This window comes from Scyliorhinus canicula, chromosome 2, assembly GCF_902713615.1.
Source record: "Scyliorhinus canicula chromosome 2, sScyCan1.1, whole genome shotgun sequence".
NCBI lineage: Eukaryota > Metazoa > Chordata > Chondrichthyes > Carcharhiniformes > Scyliorhinidae > Scyliorhinus > Scyliorhinus canicula.
Genome location: NC_052147.1, coordinates 184,871,702 through 184,892,095, shown reverse-complemented (window position 1 = coordinate 184,892,095; position 20,394 = coordinate 184,871,702). Strand labels below are relative to the sequence as shown.

The 20,394-nt window shown below is 48.8% G+C and overlaps 1 protein-coding gene across 1 annotated transcript in view; it reads left to right on the top strand.

The window, feature by feature from the left end:
* LOC119961822 (collagen alpha-1(II) chain-like) overlaps positions 1-20,394 on the top strand; it is a 223,418-nt gene that overhangs the window by 112,350 nt on the left and 90,674 nt on the right. The window contains exons 9-18 of the mRNA XM_038789189.1: positions 70-123; positions 1,620-1,673; positions 1,823-1,867; positions 9,169-9,222; positions 13,603-13,647; positions 13,776-13,829; positions 15,952-16,050; positions 16,167-16,211; positions 16,622-16,720; positions 19,316-19,369. Of these exons, the coding sequence (XP_038645117.1) occupies positions 70-123; positions 1,620-1,673; positions 1,823-1,867; positions 9,169-9,222; positions 13,603-13,647; positions 13,776-13,829; positions 15,952-16,050; positions 16,167-16,211; positions 16,622-16,720; positions 19,316-19,369 (603 nt within the window). The remainder of the gene's footprint in view (positions 1-69; positions 124-1,619; positions 1,674-1,822; positions 1,868-9,168; positions 9,223-13,602; positions 13,648-13,775; positions 13,830-15,951; positions 16,051-16,166; positions 16,212-16,621; positions 16,721-19,315; positions 19,370-20,394) is intronic.

Here is a 20,394-nt window from a genome sequence, read left to right as displayed (position 1 = left end):
ATCCACAGTATGCTCTTAATGGAAAAGTGCCTTTTGCTCAAAGACTTAACACCATTTACTTTCTCAAAGGGTCCTCGTGGCCAATCTGGTATACCTGGAATGCCTGGAAGTAAAGGTCACAGAGTAAGTATCTGCTTTTGTCTACTTCAGTGTTTCTCAAATTATTTTCCAATGTGACCCCATTTTAACACCTGCAAATTAATCTGAACTCAGAATGCAGAGCAAGCAAAACAACAATAAAGCAACATAGTAACATTCAATATATAGTCATGAAACTTATATTAGAGATCAGCATATTATGCATCAAATACATTTTTTTTAAATGTTTTTAAAAGCGCTTGGTAAACATTTTGTTGTTTTCTGAACTCATGTAAGTTAAAGCCAAGTGCTCCATATTCCCTGGTTACAAAATATTCAGTGAATCCCCCTCCCTCCCACTCCCACAGAGCGATTGTAATCAGCCCCTCTCCCCCACAATACGCTCTTCTTCCCAACATCCCTGCACCCCCCCCCCCCCCCCCCCCCCCCCCCCCCACCCCGCCCACATACACACACACACATATCAGTCCCTCTTTCTTTCTTTTTAAATTAGAGTACCAATTCAGGGACAATTCAGTGTGGCCAATCTACCTACCCTGCACATCTTTGGGTTGTGGGGGTGAAACCCACGTAGACACGGAGAGAATGTGCAAACTCCACACGGACAGTGACCCAGGGCCGGGATCGAACCTGGGACCTCTGTGCCGTGAGGCAGCAGAGCTAACCACCATGCACCACCATGCTACCCCATCAGTCCCTCTTTCAACACCCTTCACCCCCAACACACATCAGCTGCTCTTCCCACCCCATCATTTCCTCACTCACTCAGCTGCCTGTCTACCCCCTTACCCCCTCACTCAGCAGCCCTTCTCCCTGAAACCTGCTCACTCATTCAACATCCTCTTCCCCACTCCTCTCCCCCCACTCCCTTACTCACTCTTCTCCCTCCACTCTTCAACTCAGCTATTCACTCAACAGCCCCTCTCCTCCCTGCTTTTGTTCTAATTGCCATTACCTATGAAGCAGAGTTGCTATCTTAGAGTAATGAGCTTGTACAAAACGCTGACGAGTAGAAACACAGCAGTTTAAACCTTCCTGGCTCAGCCGCATGACCTCCAGATTTTCTCACACTCTGGACACAGTCCAGACCAAGTTGGTGCACAAATATCCTGGAAATATTCAAACTAATTGCTTGAAGTGTTTCCTTAAGTTAAAGAGTACTTTGGGCTCAATGCCTACCCCATACTGTTTGGCAGAATTGATGCTGCCACCCGAGGTCTGTCCACTAAAACCTCGAGATTGGGTTGTTGCCATTTATTACTTAGGGTTGGTGGGAGAGGGTGGGGGGGGGGGGGGGGGGGGGGGAGGCTGCAGGGGTTTGGAGGAACAGTTGTGACCTCTAACCTCTTTCAGGGATCATGACCAATAGCGTGAGTCTACTTTACCTTTTAATTTGATTATTATCATTGTACAGTGCAAACATTATGCGATTATTTACAATATTTTAAAATATACACTAATAATCAAAAGAGATGAATTTGCGACAGATTATTCTGCCTTATTATCTTTGTCTTTGACAGGGTTTCAATGGCCTTGATGGGTCGAATGGTGAATCTGGTCCTCCAGGAATAAAGGTAATTGTTAACTGTTTGTTTATTCAGTCATTATTTTTTTCAATCAACAACTGTAGTCTCATGTTTTTTTAAATTAATGTAATTATACATCAACTGAACTGGATATCACTGCTCGTATTCTTAATGTTCTTTGTCTGATTCTAAAACAGGGTGAAGCTGGCTCTCCTGGGGGCAATGGCTTGCCTGGCCCAATGGTAAACAATTTTACAAAATAACTAACTTATAATGAGCAGAGAGGGTATGACTTTTGACACAGGTTTTGTCCTTCATAACTGTTTCCATCTTGGCAGGTTTGCCATGCCGCATCACAGTTAGTCAGTCGCCTTGGTCATATGCAGGGGTAGCTTGGAGAGGGCATGTTCAGTGGCTCTGTCCAAGGTGGAAAAATAAAGTTGTGTTGTGACCCCTCAGAACCTTTTCTTCTTTTTGTTACAACTAGCGAATACGGCGTATACCCATAGAATGCCCATGATTAAAATTGGAGCACTGCCAAATTATACATGAAAATGAAAAATGAAAATCGCTTTTATTGTCACGAGTAGGCTTCAATGAAGTTACTGTGAAAAGCCCCTAGTCGCCACATTCCGGCGCCTGTCCAGGGAGGCTGGTACGGGAATCGAACCGTGCTGCTGGCCTGCTTGGTCTGCTTTAAAAGCCAGCGATTTAGCCCAGTGAGCTAAACCATCCCCTATTGGACCATTTACATGTAGGAGATGCAGTCCTGCTTAAACAATTACTGAACAAGTTGTCAAATTAGGCTATATCAAACATGTGTATATTTACATAGTCAGGAAGCAAAAACTATGTTAAAGACCAAGCAACAAAATGTTGGACAATTTTCTCCAGACCCCAGACACAGGCACAGGGGCACAGTTATCTGTGCAGAATTGCAGAAGGAGAGAGGGGCAATCAGCTGAGGCTCTCACCATGGGTTCCTTGACACCTCCATAACATAGAACATAGAACATAGAACATTACAGCGCAGTACGGGCCCTTCGGCCCTCGATGTTGCGCCGACCTGTGAAACCATCTGAAGCCTATCTGACCTACACTATTCCATTTTCATCCATATGTCTATCCAGTGACCACTTAAATGCCCTTAAAGTTGGCGAGTCTACTACTGTTGCAGGCAGGGCCTTCCACACCCCTACTACTCTCTGAGTAAAGAAACTGCTCTGACATCTGTCCTAAATCTATCACCCCTCAATTTAAAGCTATGTCCCCTCGTGTTGGTCATCACCATCCGAGGAAAAAGACTCTCACTGTCCACCCTATCTAACCCTCTGACTATCTTATATGTCTCTATTAAGTCACCTCTCAGCCTTCTCCTCTCTAACGAAAACAACCTCAATTCCCTGAGCCTTTCCTCGTAAGACCTTCCCTCCATACCAGGCAACATCCTAGTAAACCTCCTCTGAACCCTTTCTAAAGCTTCCACATCCTTCCTATAATGTGGTGACCAGAACTGCACGCAGTACTCCAGGTGCGGCCGCACCAGAGTTATGTACAGCTGCAACATGACCTTGTGGCTCCGAAACTCAATCCCCCTGCTGATAAAGGCTAGCACACCATATGCCTTCTTAACAGCCCTATCAACCTGGGTGGCAACTTTCAGGGATTTATGTACCTGGATGCCGAGATCTCTCTGTTCATCTACACTACCAAGAATCTTGCCATTAGCCCAGTACTCTGCATTCCTGTTACCCCTTCCAAAGTGAACCACCTCACACTTTTCCGCATTAAACTCCATCTGCCACCTCTCAGCCCAGCTCTGCAGCTTATCTATGTCCCTCTGTATCCTATAACATCCTTCAGCACTATCCACAACTCCACCGACCTTCGTGTCATCTGCAAATTTACTAACCCATCCTTCTACACCCTCTTCCAGGTCATTTATAAAAATGACAAACAGCAGTGGCCCCAAAACAGATCCTTGCGGTACACCACTAGTAACTGAACTCCAGGATGAACATTTGCCATCAACCACCACCCTCTGTCTTCTTAAGCGGCAAATATGACTGCTGTTGCCTTCCCAACCTGGCACAGCAGCTGGACAAGGCACAGGAGTAGGTGGAGGTACATGCGGCCTTGTATGAGCCAGAGCAGGAGGGGATGGAGGATGAGCCCGGGGAGGACCTGTGGGAGGACAGGCGGTGATGGCGGCAGCGAGGGTCCAGCATGCCCAGCGGACCAGGCCGGCCCTCATCCTCGCACGCTTCTCATGGGACAGGGCCTCGTTTGTCATTGCACTCCTCACCCCACCCTGGGCCTGCCTAAACCACACCCTCGTATCACCTCCACGCATCCTAAACCACCCCCCCTATCACCAGCCACCCCATTCCCGCACCCCCATCTGTCCCACCCATCTTCCGTCATCCCCCAACCCTCCCTCACTCCCCCACCACCCCGCCCCATCCTGTTCCATCCTCCCAGGGTATGTGCAACATCAATCCAGGGTGATGGGCCACGGTTGGCATGGTGAGCGGACCAATATGCAAGGCAGGAGAGTGATGATAACTCATAGTAAGGTGAGCTCTGGTGTTCCTCAGCCTGTGCCAAAGTCTAAGTCCTGCCTGTCCACTGCTAGCATGCTTACATCCATCTTCTGTGCTGGGTCTGCATCGGGGCTCCTCCACATGGTACAATACACACGGGGAGCAGGAGCTTTGGGGGAGGTGATGGGGATCAACGGGAAGTGGGGCTGGGGTCGATCCACTGTAAAAATAACGTGTACCATGTGTAACAAGTTTTTATTGTGAATATTCAACACCCTCATTGTCCTTGACAACCGATGCTGTCCTCCCAACCCCCCTCCCCCCACCACCACCACCGTGCCCATTCAGTGATCTGCAACGTTCTTAGACTTAAGTGCCCTGCAGCTATGTCTAGATGCATCCCGGATGTACATCAAAGTGGAGGCAGCCTGCTGCCTTCCATGCCTCAAGGACATGGATGCCCTCTGTCGGACGTCCTCAGGGTGGCCTGGTGACGGAGGCCCTGGCCAAATTGCCGGCTCAACAGGCATCCCCGTGTCACCCTGTTCTGCCCGCTGACCTTGAGACGTGCCGTTGGCAGCTGGCGGCGATTTGACTGAGGTGGAGACTGCCGTTGTCTCCCTGGTGGAAGCTACCAGGCTGGCCTCCAATGCTCCCTCCTTCTGGGAGGAACCCGTTGGACCTGGGGATCATCATGTGAGTGAGGGACAGTTCGAATGGGCTTCAGTGGCTGCTGTGTCATCTGGCCCAGGAGACTTTTGAGCCTCCCCGACGTCTGCGCCATGGTTTCAACACCCTCAGCAATGCTCCTCGGTGTCTGGGACATGCTCTGCAGTGCCCAGACAATGTTAACCACATCACCCAGCGACTGGGACATGCTGTTGAGGCCACTGACTGAACCACGCCTTGGACACCATCACTCATGATGCTGACATTGTGCTGCAGGCCTTCTACTGCAGTTGCCACCCTAGTAGCGTTAAGCTCGGTGCAACTCATTGCCGGCACCATGTCCGGAGCCTTTAGCCTTTGAACCATAGAAGCATAAAATTCATACCATGCAGAAGAAGGCCATTGTCCCACTGAGTCTGCACTGACCCTCTGAAATAATGCCGTACACAGACCCACTCCCCTGCCCTATCCCCGAAATCCCACCGAGGGGCAATTTAACACAGCCAATCCACCTAACCTGCACATCTTTGGTCTGTGGGAGGAAACCGGAGCACCCGGAGGAAACCCATGCCAACAAGGAAAGAATATACAAACTCCACACAGACAGTCATCCGAGGTCAGTATCAAATCTGGGTCTCTGGCGCTGTGGCGCAGCAGTGCTACCCACTGTGCCAATATGCTGCCCAAAGGGACTCCTCCAATTGGCTATGCACATGCCGCAGTGTCGCTGATATCTCCTCACGGCCTGAACATAGCATCTGCATCAGCCCCGGAATAACCTGGTCCAGAGGCTCGGCATCGGGCTGCAACTTAGCTGGGACCTGGGGTCCAGCAGACCTCTGACTGCAGACCCCTTGGATGTTCCTGCCTACACCGATGTGCATCTGTAACTGTGTGGTGCTCACCAATTGTGCCCAGAAGCCTGTCTAATGTCGCCTACTGAAGTGCACATCTCTGCACTGGTGTAAGCTGCAGGTGATAGCTTTTTTTTCTTGGGTGGTAGCGGGGTGGTCGATGAGGGGTAGGTGGGGGGAAGTGGGGGTGGACACTGGATAGCCTGGCCCCATCAGATAGAGATCCTGCGGGAGTAAGGACATGTGGTTAGTGAGAGAGAGGGGTCATTCTGAGGGACATCCACAACTCACCAGAGACAGGTCATCTGGGTTTGGAGGGGTGGGGGGGCAGAAGGTCCTGACCTCTTTCGCATCTCAGGCCAATCTTGCTGTTGGTGACTGCTCTATCCTCAGTCACCCGATTATTTCCAGGGAACGTTCCTCGTCCGGGGGGGGGGGGGGGGGGGGGGGGGGGGTGAGGACCCTGAAGTCTGGCACCCCGCTGCTCGTCTGGGCCCTCTCCCACTTATTATGGGCCAACTTCCCCTGTGGGGACAGAGACAGGGCATCATGAGCCATGGGCTTGGTGCACCAGGGTGAGTCAGGGCAGGTGGCATGTTTGGGTACCTCTGCCAGGCATCGAAAAGTACGCAGCTGGGAGTCAGGATGCACTGGGGCACAGATGCAGTGTTGCGCGCAATTGGGAATTGGGGGGGGGGGGTGGCGGGGTGGAAGGGTGGTTTGTGATGACAGTCACAGACTTGTCGGGGAGGGTTGGTGTCGGTGCCAACGGGCCGGTGTCAGCTTACTTGTGCGCCCGTTGAAGGTTGTTAGTTTTCTTCCGCAACCGTACGACGGTCCTCCTGGTCAGGCTGCCCGCACTGATGGCCAATGCTACTGCTTCCCAAGCATCATTGGTGGCCCTGTGGCTGACCAGCCGTCTCCTTCAGGGTAACAGGACGTGCTGTCTCGTGGCCACGGCATCTAGCATCCTGGTCAGTTCGACATCCCCGAAGCGTGGTGCTGTTCTCCGCGGTGGCATGACTGCACGCAGTCCGGAATGTGTCCAGAGGTTGCCTTTACGTACGGCTCCCCCTTGTAAGCAGCGGCCGCTGAGTGAGGGCACTGGCGAATCGACAGGTGGGACCAGCTATTTCCGCCTAGGAGCTCGCGGGTGATAATTTCCTGCACCAAGTGTCGTTCGATACCGGTCAGGAACTCGCGGGAAACCTTTCTCGCCACAGAACGTGGAACCTGTCCTGTTCAATCAATGCTCTACGTGTTTCTTGGTGGCACACTGTTAGCTGGTAGCGGGATTCCCACCACTTGTCAATGGGATTTCCCATTGTAGCTGCGGAACCCGCTGGAGTGGCAAAAAGTGAATCAAAATGACCGGAGAATTCCGGCTGCTGTCTTCCACACGATGGGCTGAATTCTCTCGCCTGCTAGTGGCGGGTACCCAGTGACAGTGACGGTTCACCATCGGCATCTTTTGTGCTGCCGACGTCAATGGGGATTTATATTCTTCACTTGTGGTGACAGCGGCGAGCCGGTGGCTGCATTGACTTTGGCAGGACAGGAAGTTCCTGCCAGTGGGCAGGGCCTAGACAATTCCGACCAACATCTATTTTGCATGGGTATATGGTGACAACAGTGCCCTTCAAAAGCTTATCTTGGGTAATGGAATGATTACTTAATTAATTCAAGTTTTGTATGGAGCATTATGATGAGCACAGCATGACACATATGTGATTGTGCACAGTTTCCTTTTCCAGTGCCCGAATGGATGACAATATGTCAAGCAATTTAGACAAGCAACCAGGCCGAAGGCTTAATCATCTAATAACGCCAATGTTGATAATTGCTGAATTGTAGAATTGGTCTTATTTCCCTAAATTGGTTAAAGCTGTCTGTTTAATATCTAAACTGAGTTCAGGTGAAATTTCTTCACTTAGAGTGGTGAGCTTGTTCAATTCTCCACCATAGAAAACAGTTGAAGCCAAAATAGTGTTTTCAAGAAGGAGTTGGATATCGCCCTTGGGGCTAAAGGGGTCTGAGGAAATGGGGGGGGGGGGGATGTTGGATGGTCACAATGAAAGGTCGAGCAGGCTTGAAGGGCCAAATAGCCTCCTTCAGTCCTATTTTCTACATTTCTGTTTCAAAGCTTTGCATTAACAGCCACATTGAAACCATCAAGACAATTCCCTCATCTGGTGGTCCCCCAGGAGAAGTGCTTGAAAGAAACCCAAGTTGAAAAGTGCAGATGCTTGGATTTTTCACCCATTAATTTTCAACGTCAATAAAAAAAATGACATGCACAAAATTTCCCAATCAGCCACTCTGTGCGAGAATGGTTCCTCAGTAAGGTGCCCATTCAGGAAGTCAGCCTGTAAAACTACCATGGGAAACATATAAAATAATGAAAGACACTTTTTTTCACAGGGCTGCTTTATCAAGTCCTTCCTCCATTCCATCTACAAGGATTACTAGCTGACTGCATTTGTAACAATGGGCACGATCCAACGGCCATGCTGCGCTCGAAAAGCAGGTCACCGCAGCGCAACTTGTCCGATGAAAGCCAGGAGACCCCGTTCCCGGGATCTATCCGGCTCATCACGCCTCGCGAGATCCAACGCGATCCCGTGTGATGTGAATCCCACCCACAATGAGCGGAATCACTTTTTGGCAAATCTGCATATTAGCCTCGCTCTACTGTGCAGGTACCCGAGGTATCTGAAGCTTTGGGATTCAATCCTTTGCCTGAGCGACCTTGAGCAAGCGCCGTTCGGCACTGGTCCCCACGAATGCATACCCTGGATCGGCACTCGTGGGGTCTCCCAGGGGATTGGAGGCCCCCAGCTGCATGTCTTTTGGGTAGGGGTGTGCCCTGGCACAGCTTGTACCACCTGGTTACCTGGCAGTGATAGCCTGGCAACTTGGCATTGCCACCTGGGCACCAGTCTGGCACTGCCAAGGTACCCATGTGGCATTGCTGGATGGCATGGGAACTTCCAGGGTGATAAGGTGCCAAGCTGGCATTTTCTGCATGCACGCGATCGGGCTGGGGATACCTGGTGTAGGTGTTGGGAGTTGCGGGGGGGGTGGGGGGTGGTGGTCCTCCCATAGTACATTTGAGCTGGGGATGAGGTTCGGGATAGCTTCAATGGCATCCCGATCTCTCGCTACAATGGGGAGTTCTGGTGAGCGGAGCACCCCATTGTACAAACTGGGCTCTGTGCAGCCTTGGCTGCGCGTTCCCTGTTCATGTCCCTTATTCAAGTCGCGTTGAATAGCCACGTGTTTCTCGGCACTGCGAGCGCCAGAAACATGCGGCTAAACACGTTCTCTAGGGGACTTTGTTCCCTTTTGGGAGAATCGCACCCTATCTGCTTTGGGTTTTGTAGATACAAATATTTGTTTTTAAAACAGTGAGTAATGTTGAAATGGATTCTCAATTTATGCAGTGAAATGACTGTTTCTGTTCATTATGCACACTAGGGTCCTCGAGGTTTGTCGGGTGCGAGAGGGCACAATGGTTCCCCCGGAACAGTGGTAAGTGTCATCATTAACACTGTCACATTCCAATTGAGGAGCGTACATTTACTAAGTTACACCAACAGTTTGCTGCAGACACTTTGGTCAAAATTTTCCCCAAATTTGTCAGAGTGTCAGCCTCTGACTGAACACAGCCGAGTTAGCAAACCATATTTTCTGGCGCTTAGTGAAAAGAAAATCTGGGGCCATGGTTTATGATGCCACTCTCGTTGGTTGGGACCCGATAGAGCTGGCAAGGCCGACTCCACAGAGATTGGATCGCCATCTTTAATGGGCACCTCAGTAAACACCCCCCTCCCTCCACGGGCATGAAAGACCACACAATTATCGGGGGCACACTCCCCCTTCTCCTACCCCCTCTAACCACCACACAAGTATCGCAAGCACTCTCCCCCTTCACAGTCATCTGCCCCCCCACCTCACGGGTATCAGGGCTCTCCACTCTCTCTCCCACCACAGATAAGGGGAATTTGCCCAAAGAGGAGGGTTACACCCCCTGCCAAAGCCCCATTGCTATTGCCTCCTGGCACTTCCAGGGTGCAAGGGGCTATGCCCAGCCTTGTCCCTCAACCCCTGGGGCTTCGAGGCACCTACGCATCCTCGGTGCAATATCACAACTTATTATCACTTTTGAAAACCAGCAGTGATTTTCACAGGCATGATGTCATGCTGCCTGGTAGGGAGGAAACGCTGTGGGCAGAAACTACGGCGTAAATCTCTTCAATTATATTAAAACGTACTATATTAAAAATCTTGGAAACTGGATGCAGGATTCTCCGGTCCCGCAGCGGGTCGGAGAATCACTGGGGGGGTACGGAGGGTGCGAAAATCTCAATGCATCTAAGACGTTGGGCCGCCGAATCTCCGCCGACCGAAGAATCGCTGCAAATAGTGCCGGTGCGGTCGTTGCCGCCCCGTTGGGGGCCATGCCGCCCCCGCCACGATTCTCCATGCTCGACAGGGCAAGTGCCTGCCATGTTCGGTCAAGTCGTTTGCGTGTGGTCCTAACTGGCGGGATCTTGGCGTTCTGGCTGTGGGGAGAGGGGGGATCCGACTCTGGGGGGGGCCTCCAGGGTGTCCAGGCCCGCGATTGTTATCTACCAATCAGCGGGCGGGCTAATTTCGGGGGGGGGTTGCCTATGTTCCTCTGCACGGGCCCCTGTAGGGCTCCACCATGTTGCGTGGGGGCCGGTGTGGAGACGGCAACCCACGCGCGTGCGCGGAACCGCGCCAACCGTGGCACGCATGCGCAGACCCGCGCCAGCTGAGGTGGGGCCCGTATCGGCAGCTGGTGCTCTGTGAAGCGCTCAAGTGCCATGCTGGCCCCCTGTGAGTTGGGGTATCGCTGCTCCTAGTGGCCAGATGACGCCGTCGTAAAATGCTCCGGCGTTTACGACAACGTCAACACTTAGCCCCATTATCAGAGAATCCCACCCAAGGTTCTTTCTAAAAGAAATAATTTAAAGTACCTAATTACCTAAATACCTTAGTACCTTTAGAGTGCAGCACGGTAGCATAGTGGTTATCACAGTTGCTTCTCAGTTCCAGGGTCCCAGGTTCGATTCCCGGCTTGGGTCACTGTCGGTGCGTAGTCTGCACATTTTTCCCGTGTTTGCGTGGGTTTCCTCTGGGTGCTCCGGTTTCCTCCCACAGTCCAAAGATGTGCAGGTTAGGTAAACTGACTATGCTAAATTGCCCTTAAGTGTCCAAAAAAGGTTAGATGGGGTTACGGGGATAGGATGGAGGTATTGGTTTAGGTAGGGTGCTCTTTCCAAGGGCCGGTGCAGACTTGATGGGCCAAATGTTCTCCTTCTGCACTGTAAATTCTATGAGTTATTTTTCTTTCCAATTAAGAGGCAATTTAGACCAATCCACCAACCCTGCACATCTTTGGGTTGTGGGGGTGAGACCCATGCAGACATGGGGAGACTGTGCAAACTCCACACAGACATTGACTTGGGGCCGAAATCGAACCCAGGTCCTCGGACTGTGAGGCAGCAGTGCTAACCACTGATCTACTGTGCCCCCTAGAAATCAGGTTCATGCCCTTTCTGGGTCTGAATTTGAGCACATCACCGGAAGGGAGCGGGAAAGATCTCAAACCGAGATCACGCCGGTGCAAACCACTTTTTAAGTCACTCTCGTGTTTTAGCGGCTATAATGTGATTTGCGCCCGCTGTGAAAGGGGCCACTAGATCGAGTCCTGTGGGTGGAATTTTTCCATATTTTATCAGACTGTCAGACTCTGACCAAAATCTCTTCGGAAACATAGTTTTCAAACCAGATTTTCTGACCCAGCATTCTACCCACCCCAGCCCACCACAAAACTATTGGGGCTGTTCCCCCCCAACTCCAACGCCAGAATAATTGGGGACTCTTCGCCCATCCCCCAAGGACAACAACTGCCGAGGCAGTATCGGTGGCAGCCCCCCCCCCCCCCCCCCCCGCCCCCATCTCAATGCACGCTGCCCCTCCCTGTGACTGCAAGTGCCGCTCCTCTGTCACTGCCAAGTGCCCCTATTCAAAGGCTTCAGTATTCTCCCACTCCTCTACCACACATAATGGAACCATCTTCCCCAATTGGGCTCCACAACGGACCCACCCCTGACACTGACCGCTGACACTGGTTGACAATGCCAGGTGCCAGGTTGGCACTGCAAGGGGACGTGTCATCGTGTTCCAGGGGGCAGTTCCAGGGTGCAGTCCATGCATGTCCCTCTTTTCCTCCGCCTGCCTCACCCCCAACTAAGGGCTGTACTTACCTTTGCACAACTGTCGGAGATCCCGCGACTGATTCACGTCTTTATATAGCTTATGTGACTGAGGTGTAAATATTGAGTGTGGGTGGATGATGTGATGGGGGCTCTTTAATAATATTAACATTTATTTAAACATATCACAACGGATTTCTCGTCTTTTGTGGGTGGGAACATTGTTAGATCATCAGCGAAGAGCGTGAAAAATCAGGAAATTAGAGGCGCGATTCTCCCAGCCCTGTGGCAGGCCGGAGAATCTCCGCAACCAAGCCATGCAGCCCCAACGCCAGCTCCGAGGCGAGAATTGGCGTCATTTCCGCCGGCGCGTTTGGCATTGCGGCGGTCATGGGCCGCTGATTCTCCTGGCCAGATGGGGCGAGTGGCCGCTCGGAAATGTCAGAGTCCCACCGCGCCATTCACCCTGGTCACTGCCGGCGGGAACTCTGCGCGAAGGGTCGGGGGGGGGGGGGGGGGGGGGCTGTGGGGTGGGGGGTGGGGGGTCCTCCGATGGGGTCTGGCCCGCGATCGGGGCTCACTGATCGGCAGGCTGGCCTCTACCCCTCGGGCCTACTTTGTTCTGCTTCCGGCCCCAGAACCCCCGCACCATGTTGCATCGGGGCCGGAGCGATTCGCGAGTCTACGCGCATGCGTCGGTTGGTGCTTCGCCACTACGCATGTGCGGGTTGTCGCCGCCCCCAGTCCGTGCCAGGATGTAAAGCTGGAGTGGCGTGAACGCTCCAGCGCCGTGCTGGCCTCCTGTGGGGGTCAGAATCAGTTGTCCCCACGCCCGTTTCACACCATCGTGAAACGTGACGGCTTTCACGACGGCGCGAACACTTAGTTTCGATTTCGGAGAATCGCGCCTGTGATCTCGGCAGCGAGAATCACATATCCCGATTCTCACGATATTTTCCGCCTGCGTTGCTGTTCCCGCTGACGGCTGTGTAGGCACAAAATACCCTCTGTGACAACAGAGTGCGTTAAACATGAAAGGAATCCCATTCCCCATTATTATGGTGAAGCACTAAGTAATAATTATTGCAAAGGTAAAGAGTTGGAATTGATTCAGGGTCTGGAAACTGGTGATGTGAGATTTGTGTTAATATTTTGTGTTAAAGGGCAGCACGGTAGCATTGTGGATAGCACAAATGCTTCACAGGTCCAGGGTCCCAGGTTTGATTCCGGCTTGGGTCACTGTCTGTGCGGAGTCTGCACATCCTCCTCGTGTGTGTGTGGGTTTCCTCCGGGTGCTCCGGTTTCCTCCCACAGTCCAAAGATGTGCAGGGTAGGTGGATTGGCCATGATAAATTGCCCATAGTGTCCAAAATTGCCCTTAGTGTTGGGTGGGGTTACTGGGTTATGGGGATAGGGTGGAGGTGTTGACCTTGGGTAAGGTGCTCTTTCCAAGAGCCGGTGCAAACTCAATGGGCCGAATGGCCTCCTTCTGCACTGTAAATTCTATGATTTAACATTTTGAGAAACCTCAATTTTCACTTTGATAATATGTTGGATTTGTATTTCTACCTGATTATTTCCTTTAAAAGCATTTAGATTTGCATTTATCCTCATGGTTTTCCAAACAAGACAGTCTCTGATAGTGATGCCATTTTTCTTTACATAGGGTAGCCGTGGTAATGATGGTCGATCTGGCAAAGATGGTACAGCTGTAAGTGAAATGCTGCTTTTTATAAAAAAACACGCATTTAATAAATTCCACATTTTCTAAAGTGAAAAACTCTTTACCTTGTTCAGACACACAGATATAAAATTGTCCTTTTTTATTCCTCCATTTAGGGTCTTCCAGGACGGCCTGGTGCACCTGGTTTTCCAGGTCGTCCAGGAACTAAGGTATGTTGACAATTAAACATTTTCCAGGTCTGTAAAAGTAATGCCTTCACATAGAACCGAGTGAAGACTTGGAATGCATTCAGGTTTTCAGCTGATTTAGATTATTCATGTTGCACCGAGAATTTGTCCATGTAGAGGCACCAAATGATTTTTCTCAATGGAGAAGAGAAAACTGAATAAATATTCCAATTTAATAAGGCTGAACAATGTGAAGTGTGAACTATATTTATCTGGTGCAATAGAACAAGGATAGTTGAGTATACGCTGTAAAGCAGGAACTTGTATTTGTCGCACACTTCTCAACAGTGACCAAATACTTTTGAGGCAGAGTCACTATATTAATGAAGGGAAATTAGCACCTAACCTATTGTGCAGCTCCCACAATCAGTAATGAGATAAACGCCTAAGTAACATAATCTCTCTTAGTGATGTTGGTTGAAGGATAAATATTGCCCATTAACAGGGAGAAAGCTCCCCTGCTCCACTTTGACGAGTGCCAGTCAATCTCGGGGAGAGGGACAGATGGCCAGACATTTTGATCCAGGAGGAAGTCACACCCCATACTTTAGGGAGTGGTGAATGTTCTGGTCAATGGTCACAGACAGGAGGCTATGACTGCAAGTAAGGCATGTAAGAGGACCCCAGGCACTGAGCCAACAGATTTTAACAGGACAAAAGTAAGCAGTAAGCATTACTTCACTGTGAGGATAGTCAGTTATGTGAAGTAGTGGGCTGTGATTGCAAGTAGATAATAACTGGACAAGGTCTTAAGAATAATATATAATTGGTTATAATTGTTAGTACGTCAGGAAGGTGGACTAGATGGACCCACAATCCCCCAGTTTAATAGAGAATATCTCAATTCAAGCAAGCAGGACGGGATAGAACCCCTAACCGATGGAGTTAATGATTGAGACCCACTAGCAGCTATTTAAATAACCAAGCTGGATGGATTAAAGACCAGCACCCAGATCTTCTGCTCCTTAGACAGTCCCTCGGAGTCAAGGATTTCTTGCTTCCACGCTAGAAAATGAGTTCTCAGGTGACTGAGGGGTCCAATTCATGACCTACGGTCTCGGTCACAGTTGGACCGGACGGTGGTTGGAGGAGCGGGTGGGTGGGGCACCCGGATTTCCACACGCTCGGTTCACTGTCGACGCTTGGCTTGTTTGCTCTCAGCGATGAAACCCAATATGATCCAATAGGGGAACTCAAGACCCTACCTGGACAAGAGAAAAATAAGAGCTTAGTAAGTTTACCTGTTTTTTCCGAGGGAGAATTTGGGGGCATTTTAATAGAGCTGAATCCTATCTCGGGACGTCTGGGGATTCTCTTTAGACCTTAGCTGGCCTGAGTTTTGATGAGTATTCATGAGGGTGGAATGGGCAAAATTTCTTGGGGAAGCCTGGGAATTCTCAAGCAATGGTGTGGTGGTGCATGTGGTGTGTTAGAAGATCCAACTTCCTCCACTTCCCGGAGAAATTGAAAAAAGCGCTAAGAGTGAAGCAGAGTCGTGGTGGAAGTGATTTCGGCTCAAAATGGCAGGCCCTTTAATATTTTGCTGGCTCACTGCAGGCCGATCACACGACAATTGATGACATCAGGAATGTCACCATGTAGTCTCACTCTTACTAATATAGTTGCTCAAAGTAAGGTGCAAAAGGGGCTTCTGCTACATACTTGGCCCCCGGTGAAATTCTTGGAAATGGCAGAAACCCAAATCACCTGCTTTCTTTGCAGTTGTGTTGGTCTTTTGTCAGAGTTACAGCAGAGGACCAGGGAAACCAAACCTAGAGGGATTCTGGCTGCAGACTAATAGGAAGAACGATAAAACTCAATAATAAAAGCGGATGCTGGAATCTGAAAATTCTGGAAAATCTCAGCAGGTCTGGCAGCGTCTGAAGGGAGAGAAAAGAGCTAACGTTTCGAGTCCGATGACTCTTTGTCAAAGCGGATAAAACAATAAAACTCAGCTATTTGTAATTCAATGCCAATGTTTAAAACAAAAAAAAAATCTGTATCTTCTCACTTTGCATTTTTGATTACGTAAGTTTAATGTACCCAACAGGTCTCACTGTCCTCAAAGTGTCATTTTTTTTCTTTTTAATAATGTATCTTGCAGGGTGAATCTGGTGAGCGAGGTTCTCGTGGTTCTGATGGTACTCCAGGCACAAGAGGTGAACCAGGTTTCCAGGGCTCTGCTGGGATCTCAGGCCTGCCTGTGTGTAAATAATTATCCTCTGAAACCCTTCACACCTGCCTTTCAGAGAACAATTGATAAGTGATAGAAAAATCCGGAAATGGTATCTGATGCCCTGCTAATGATTTATATTTCAGGGAAAATCTGGAAAAGATGGGTCACCTGGTGCTCGAGGTTTACAGGTCAGTCAGAACAAAATCACATATTTGTTTATGGTGAGAATGTCCTTCAAATACAGTAAAATAAGGTGTTAATTAAAGAGTGGGGGATCAAATGAATATTGTCTTAACTCATAAAATTTGCCTGCCGCTGCCACCTAAATATAAGTAAACATATGTCAGGCCATTTAGTAACTTGATATAAGTTATTTGGTCCATGATGGAATGGAGAGGTTAATAAATATGTCACAAGAAAAAAAAAAGAAAATATTTCCAAGGACCTGGTGAAAGCATGCAGTGGAACTATTACAGGTTCAGTTTTCAATCCTTTGTTCATCTTTTAGTCAACGTCCAGTGTGATGAATAAAATGTATAATGAACATAGAGCCCTGACTACAAACTGTATTCACACCACTTCTTTAAACATATTTCAGGGTCTTTCTGGTATACCTGGCAGCCCTGGCGGACCAGGTCCAATTGGTGTTCCAGGCCCAACAGGTACTAATGGTGTTCCAGGATCCAAAGGTCTATCAGTAAGTACTTGCGGTCCTATATTGAACAAGTGAAATCCCATGTTATTCAAATAAAAGGTGCTCTGTTCATATTGTTAAATATAAGATAATATAAAATAAAGTAGCATGGTTTTTTAAAAATTCTACCATGGAATGTGGGCGTCGCGTTTGTATTCGTTGCCCATCCCCAATTGCCTTTAAGAAGGTGGTGGTGGGGCAGCACAGTGGCGCAGTGGCTTAGCCCTGTTGCCTCACGGCGCCGAGGACCCAGGTTCGATCCCAGCTCTGGGTCACTGTCCGTGTGGAGTTTGCACATTCTCCCTATGTCTGCATGGATCTCATTCCCACAACCCAAAGACGTGCAAGTTAGGTGTATTGGCCATGCTAAATTGGAAAACATTTTTCGGTGACACAGTGGTTAGCACTGCTGCCTCACAGCACCAGGGACCCGGATTCAATTCCGGCCTTGGGTGACTGTCTGTCTGGAGTTTGCATATTCTCTCCGTGTCTGCGTGGGCTTCCTCCAGATGCTCCGGTTTCTTCCCACAGTCCAAAAATTGTGTAGGTTTGGTGGATTGTCCATGACAAGTTGCCCCAATGGTATCCATAGGTCAAGGGGTTTATGGGAATAAGGTTTGGGAGTGGTTCTGGGCAGGGTAGCCTTTCAGAAGTTTGATGCAGACGTGATGGGCAGAATGGCCTCTTTATGCACTGTAGGGATTCTATGGTTCACAGAGCTATGGATGCTCAAACACTGAACAGACTCAAGACAAAGAACAATAGATTTTTAAATAATTATGAAATAAGGAATATTGCAAAGGCAGAGGTGAGATAGAAGATCAGTCATAATCATATCAAATGACAGAGCATGGACAAAGGACTGAATTTCCCAGCCCTACTCCACTTATATTTTAATGTTCAGCTCTGTGCTTTGGATAGGCTGGAATATCCTAACATGTTAATTAGATGCTGGCAAACAAGACTACAAGATATTGTGGAATAATTAAGATGTAATGGTATGCATCTATGTATAATATTCATGTAACACAGTGAAAAGGTTAGACAAAGTTCAGCTTTCGGATGCAGGGATTATGATCATAGAATCATAGAGTTTACAGTGCAGAAAGAGTCTGCATCAAGTCTGCATCGAGTCTGCACCGGCCCTTGGAAAGAGCACCCTACTTAAGCCCACGCCTCCACCCTATCCCTGTAACCCAGTAACCCCACCTAACCTTTTTGGATACTAAGGGCGATTTATGATAGCCAATCTCCCTAACCTGTACATCTTTGAACCGTGGGAGGAAACTGGAGCATCAGGAGGAAACTCACACAGACATGGGGAGAACGTGCAGACTCCGCACAAAAAGTGACCCAAGCCAGAATCCCCAAGGTGATGTGTGATCACCTTGTGCCAAACCGATGTGGAGGTCACAATTGAACCCAACGCTGTCTATTCATGTTCATGATTGCCGCATTCAGGCCAGCTAAATGGGTGCAAACTCAGGGGTTGGCCCAACTGTGTACAATACTAGCCTGAACTAAAGTTAGTCTGTGCGTCTCAACCTATCCTCAAGGGCAGGTCCACTCTGGCTGCAGCAGGTACTGGGACTCTTTGTGAAACTGCTTTGCACAAGGTAAAAATAATACAAATAGAGCAGAAGACCTATGAGAGAGCTCCCAGGCTCTTCCTTGCGGTGCTGAAGGCCTTAGTCCAGGAGTTGCAGAAGAGGTTGTGCTTTTGCAGGGGGTCAGGAGGCCCTCCAGACACAAGCTGTGAAAGGAATCGAAAGAGATATCTATGTAAGATCAATGTAAGGAGAGTCTTGAGAACCTGGCTGCCAAGTTGTATGAGTGGTAAAGACCAGTGAATTTGTTTTCAAATGGCATCTCCTATCCATCACATTACCAACCTCGCACACTGTTTAATATACCACACCTACTGATGGGGACAGGGGAAAGGGGCCGTTGGTGTATGGGGAGTACCGTGGGATGGAGGAATGGGGGGGAGGTCGATCTAGGTCTGTATAATAGTTACCTACATATTAGAAGAGCTTTTAATTCCTCTAACCTTTTCTGCATAAATATTGGTGTAACACAGTCGGAATCATATGACGTTTGCATGTGAAAACGCATATTCAGATGGTTCCTAGAGAAGGGCAATTGTCCACAGGAGTTTGTGCTTCTGGATAATTCCCATGTAAAACCTTCCTTTGGAAATTCTGAGAGGGATTCCCCTCTGCATCTTTAGGCTGACCCCAAATGCGAGGCTGGGAAGCTTGGATGTTACGGTTTATTAATTTGTTGAATTTACAAAAGCCTTCATTTCAATCTGGCTGTGTCTGTAGCTATGTTGCGCTATGGTAAACCATCAGGGTTTAGATTTACAGTTCAGTTCAGCGTGCTTTAAATAAATCATCATTTTGCACGTTCCTCATCTTATACTCTCATTGCAGCATTGACCTTTAGACATCGCTCGTGTGGGTGACCTTTAAAAATGATCTTTTACTTCAAAATACCAAAGAACGCCATTGTTCATCATACTATTTTCAAACAACAAAAATTGATTTTCCATCATTGCCAATACCTTTTCTAATTGGAAACACTTCACTTTCTTAGGGTGAATCTGGAAAACCTGGAGCAACAGGTGAACCTGGTCCTAAGGGTGAATCCGTAAGTCTTTTTACTTGTCCCTTTCAGTCTGAAAAAGGAAAATAAATTGAATGACCAAACTCTCGAATTGGGATTGTTTTTACTGAGATATTTGAATATTAGGCCCGAATTTAACAGTGAATGTGTGGGTTTGCATCTGACCCCGAATCACGCAAGAAGGTGCTGGGCGTGCATCCCGATGTCATCACGCTCATACACAATATTATGTCCAGCAGACACGTGCAGGAGTCAGAAGCCTGTCCACCAACAATTAAGCTCATTAAGGTACTCAAGTGTCAGTGGCTTTACATCGCCCACCACTTTAATGGTTGGTGATGGGTCAATCGGTCAAGCGGCTCCATCCGGGGCAGGAATAAATGTCCAGATTAAATAAAATTGACAAAATGTTTGGGGGATGAGGTGCTCTGTGATCTGCTGTCGGGTGCTTGAATTTACAATATTCACACGGTCTGCAGCCTTTTATTGAGGTCAGTTCATTTTTACAGTTCTGCAGCTCTTTGAGGCTACTCCACAGCAGCTGGCAGCCTTCTGGGAGTGCCAGCCCGCACCTTCACTTCTCTCAGCACCTGCCCTCTTTCATCAACAACACCCCTCCCACCCCGCTCCAAACCTGGCAATGCTGTGTCTTCCTCATTGCATGTTTCATGCTGGCTGCCCAATTGACTATCCAGTGTGAAAACGTGGTTAGGGACCAATCACGGCCGGAGCACCTGCTTCTGGTCCCGCTGAAAGCACAGCCTCAAGGTTCAAGGTTCAGGCCATGGTTTTAGTGAACCTTTCTGTTTGTGCTAATCTTAACAGAATATTGGCAAATGAAAGTAAAGATTGAAACAAATTTTGCCTTTGTAAGCATACCTTTTTATAATCTTTTGCAGTAACAACAGAAAATATTTATATTGAAGAAACCAATAAGCTGATTCAAAGCTCGCAATCATTTTTTCCTTTTATTGCAGAATTAAGGAAAGCAAGGGCTGTATGCCATCGTGCATATTATAACACAACTGCCAGGGTGCAGTGAATTGCAA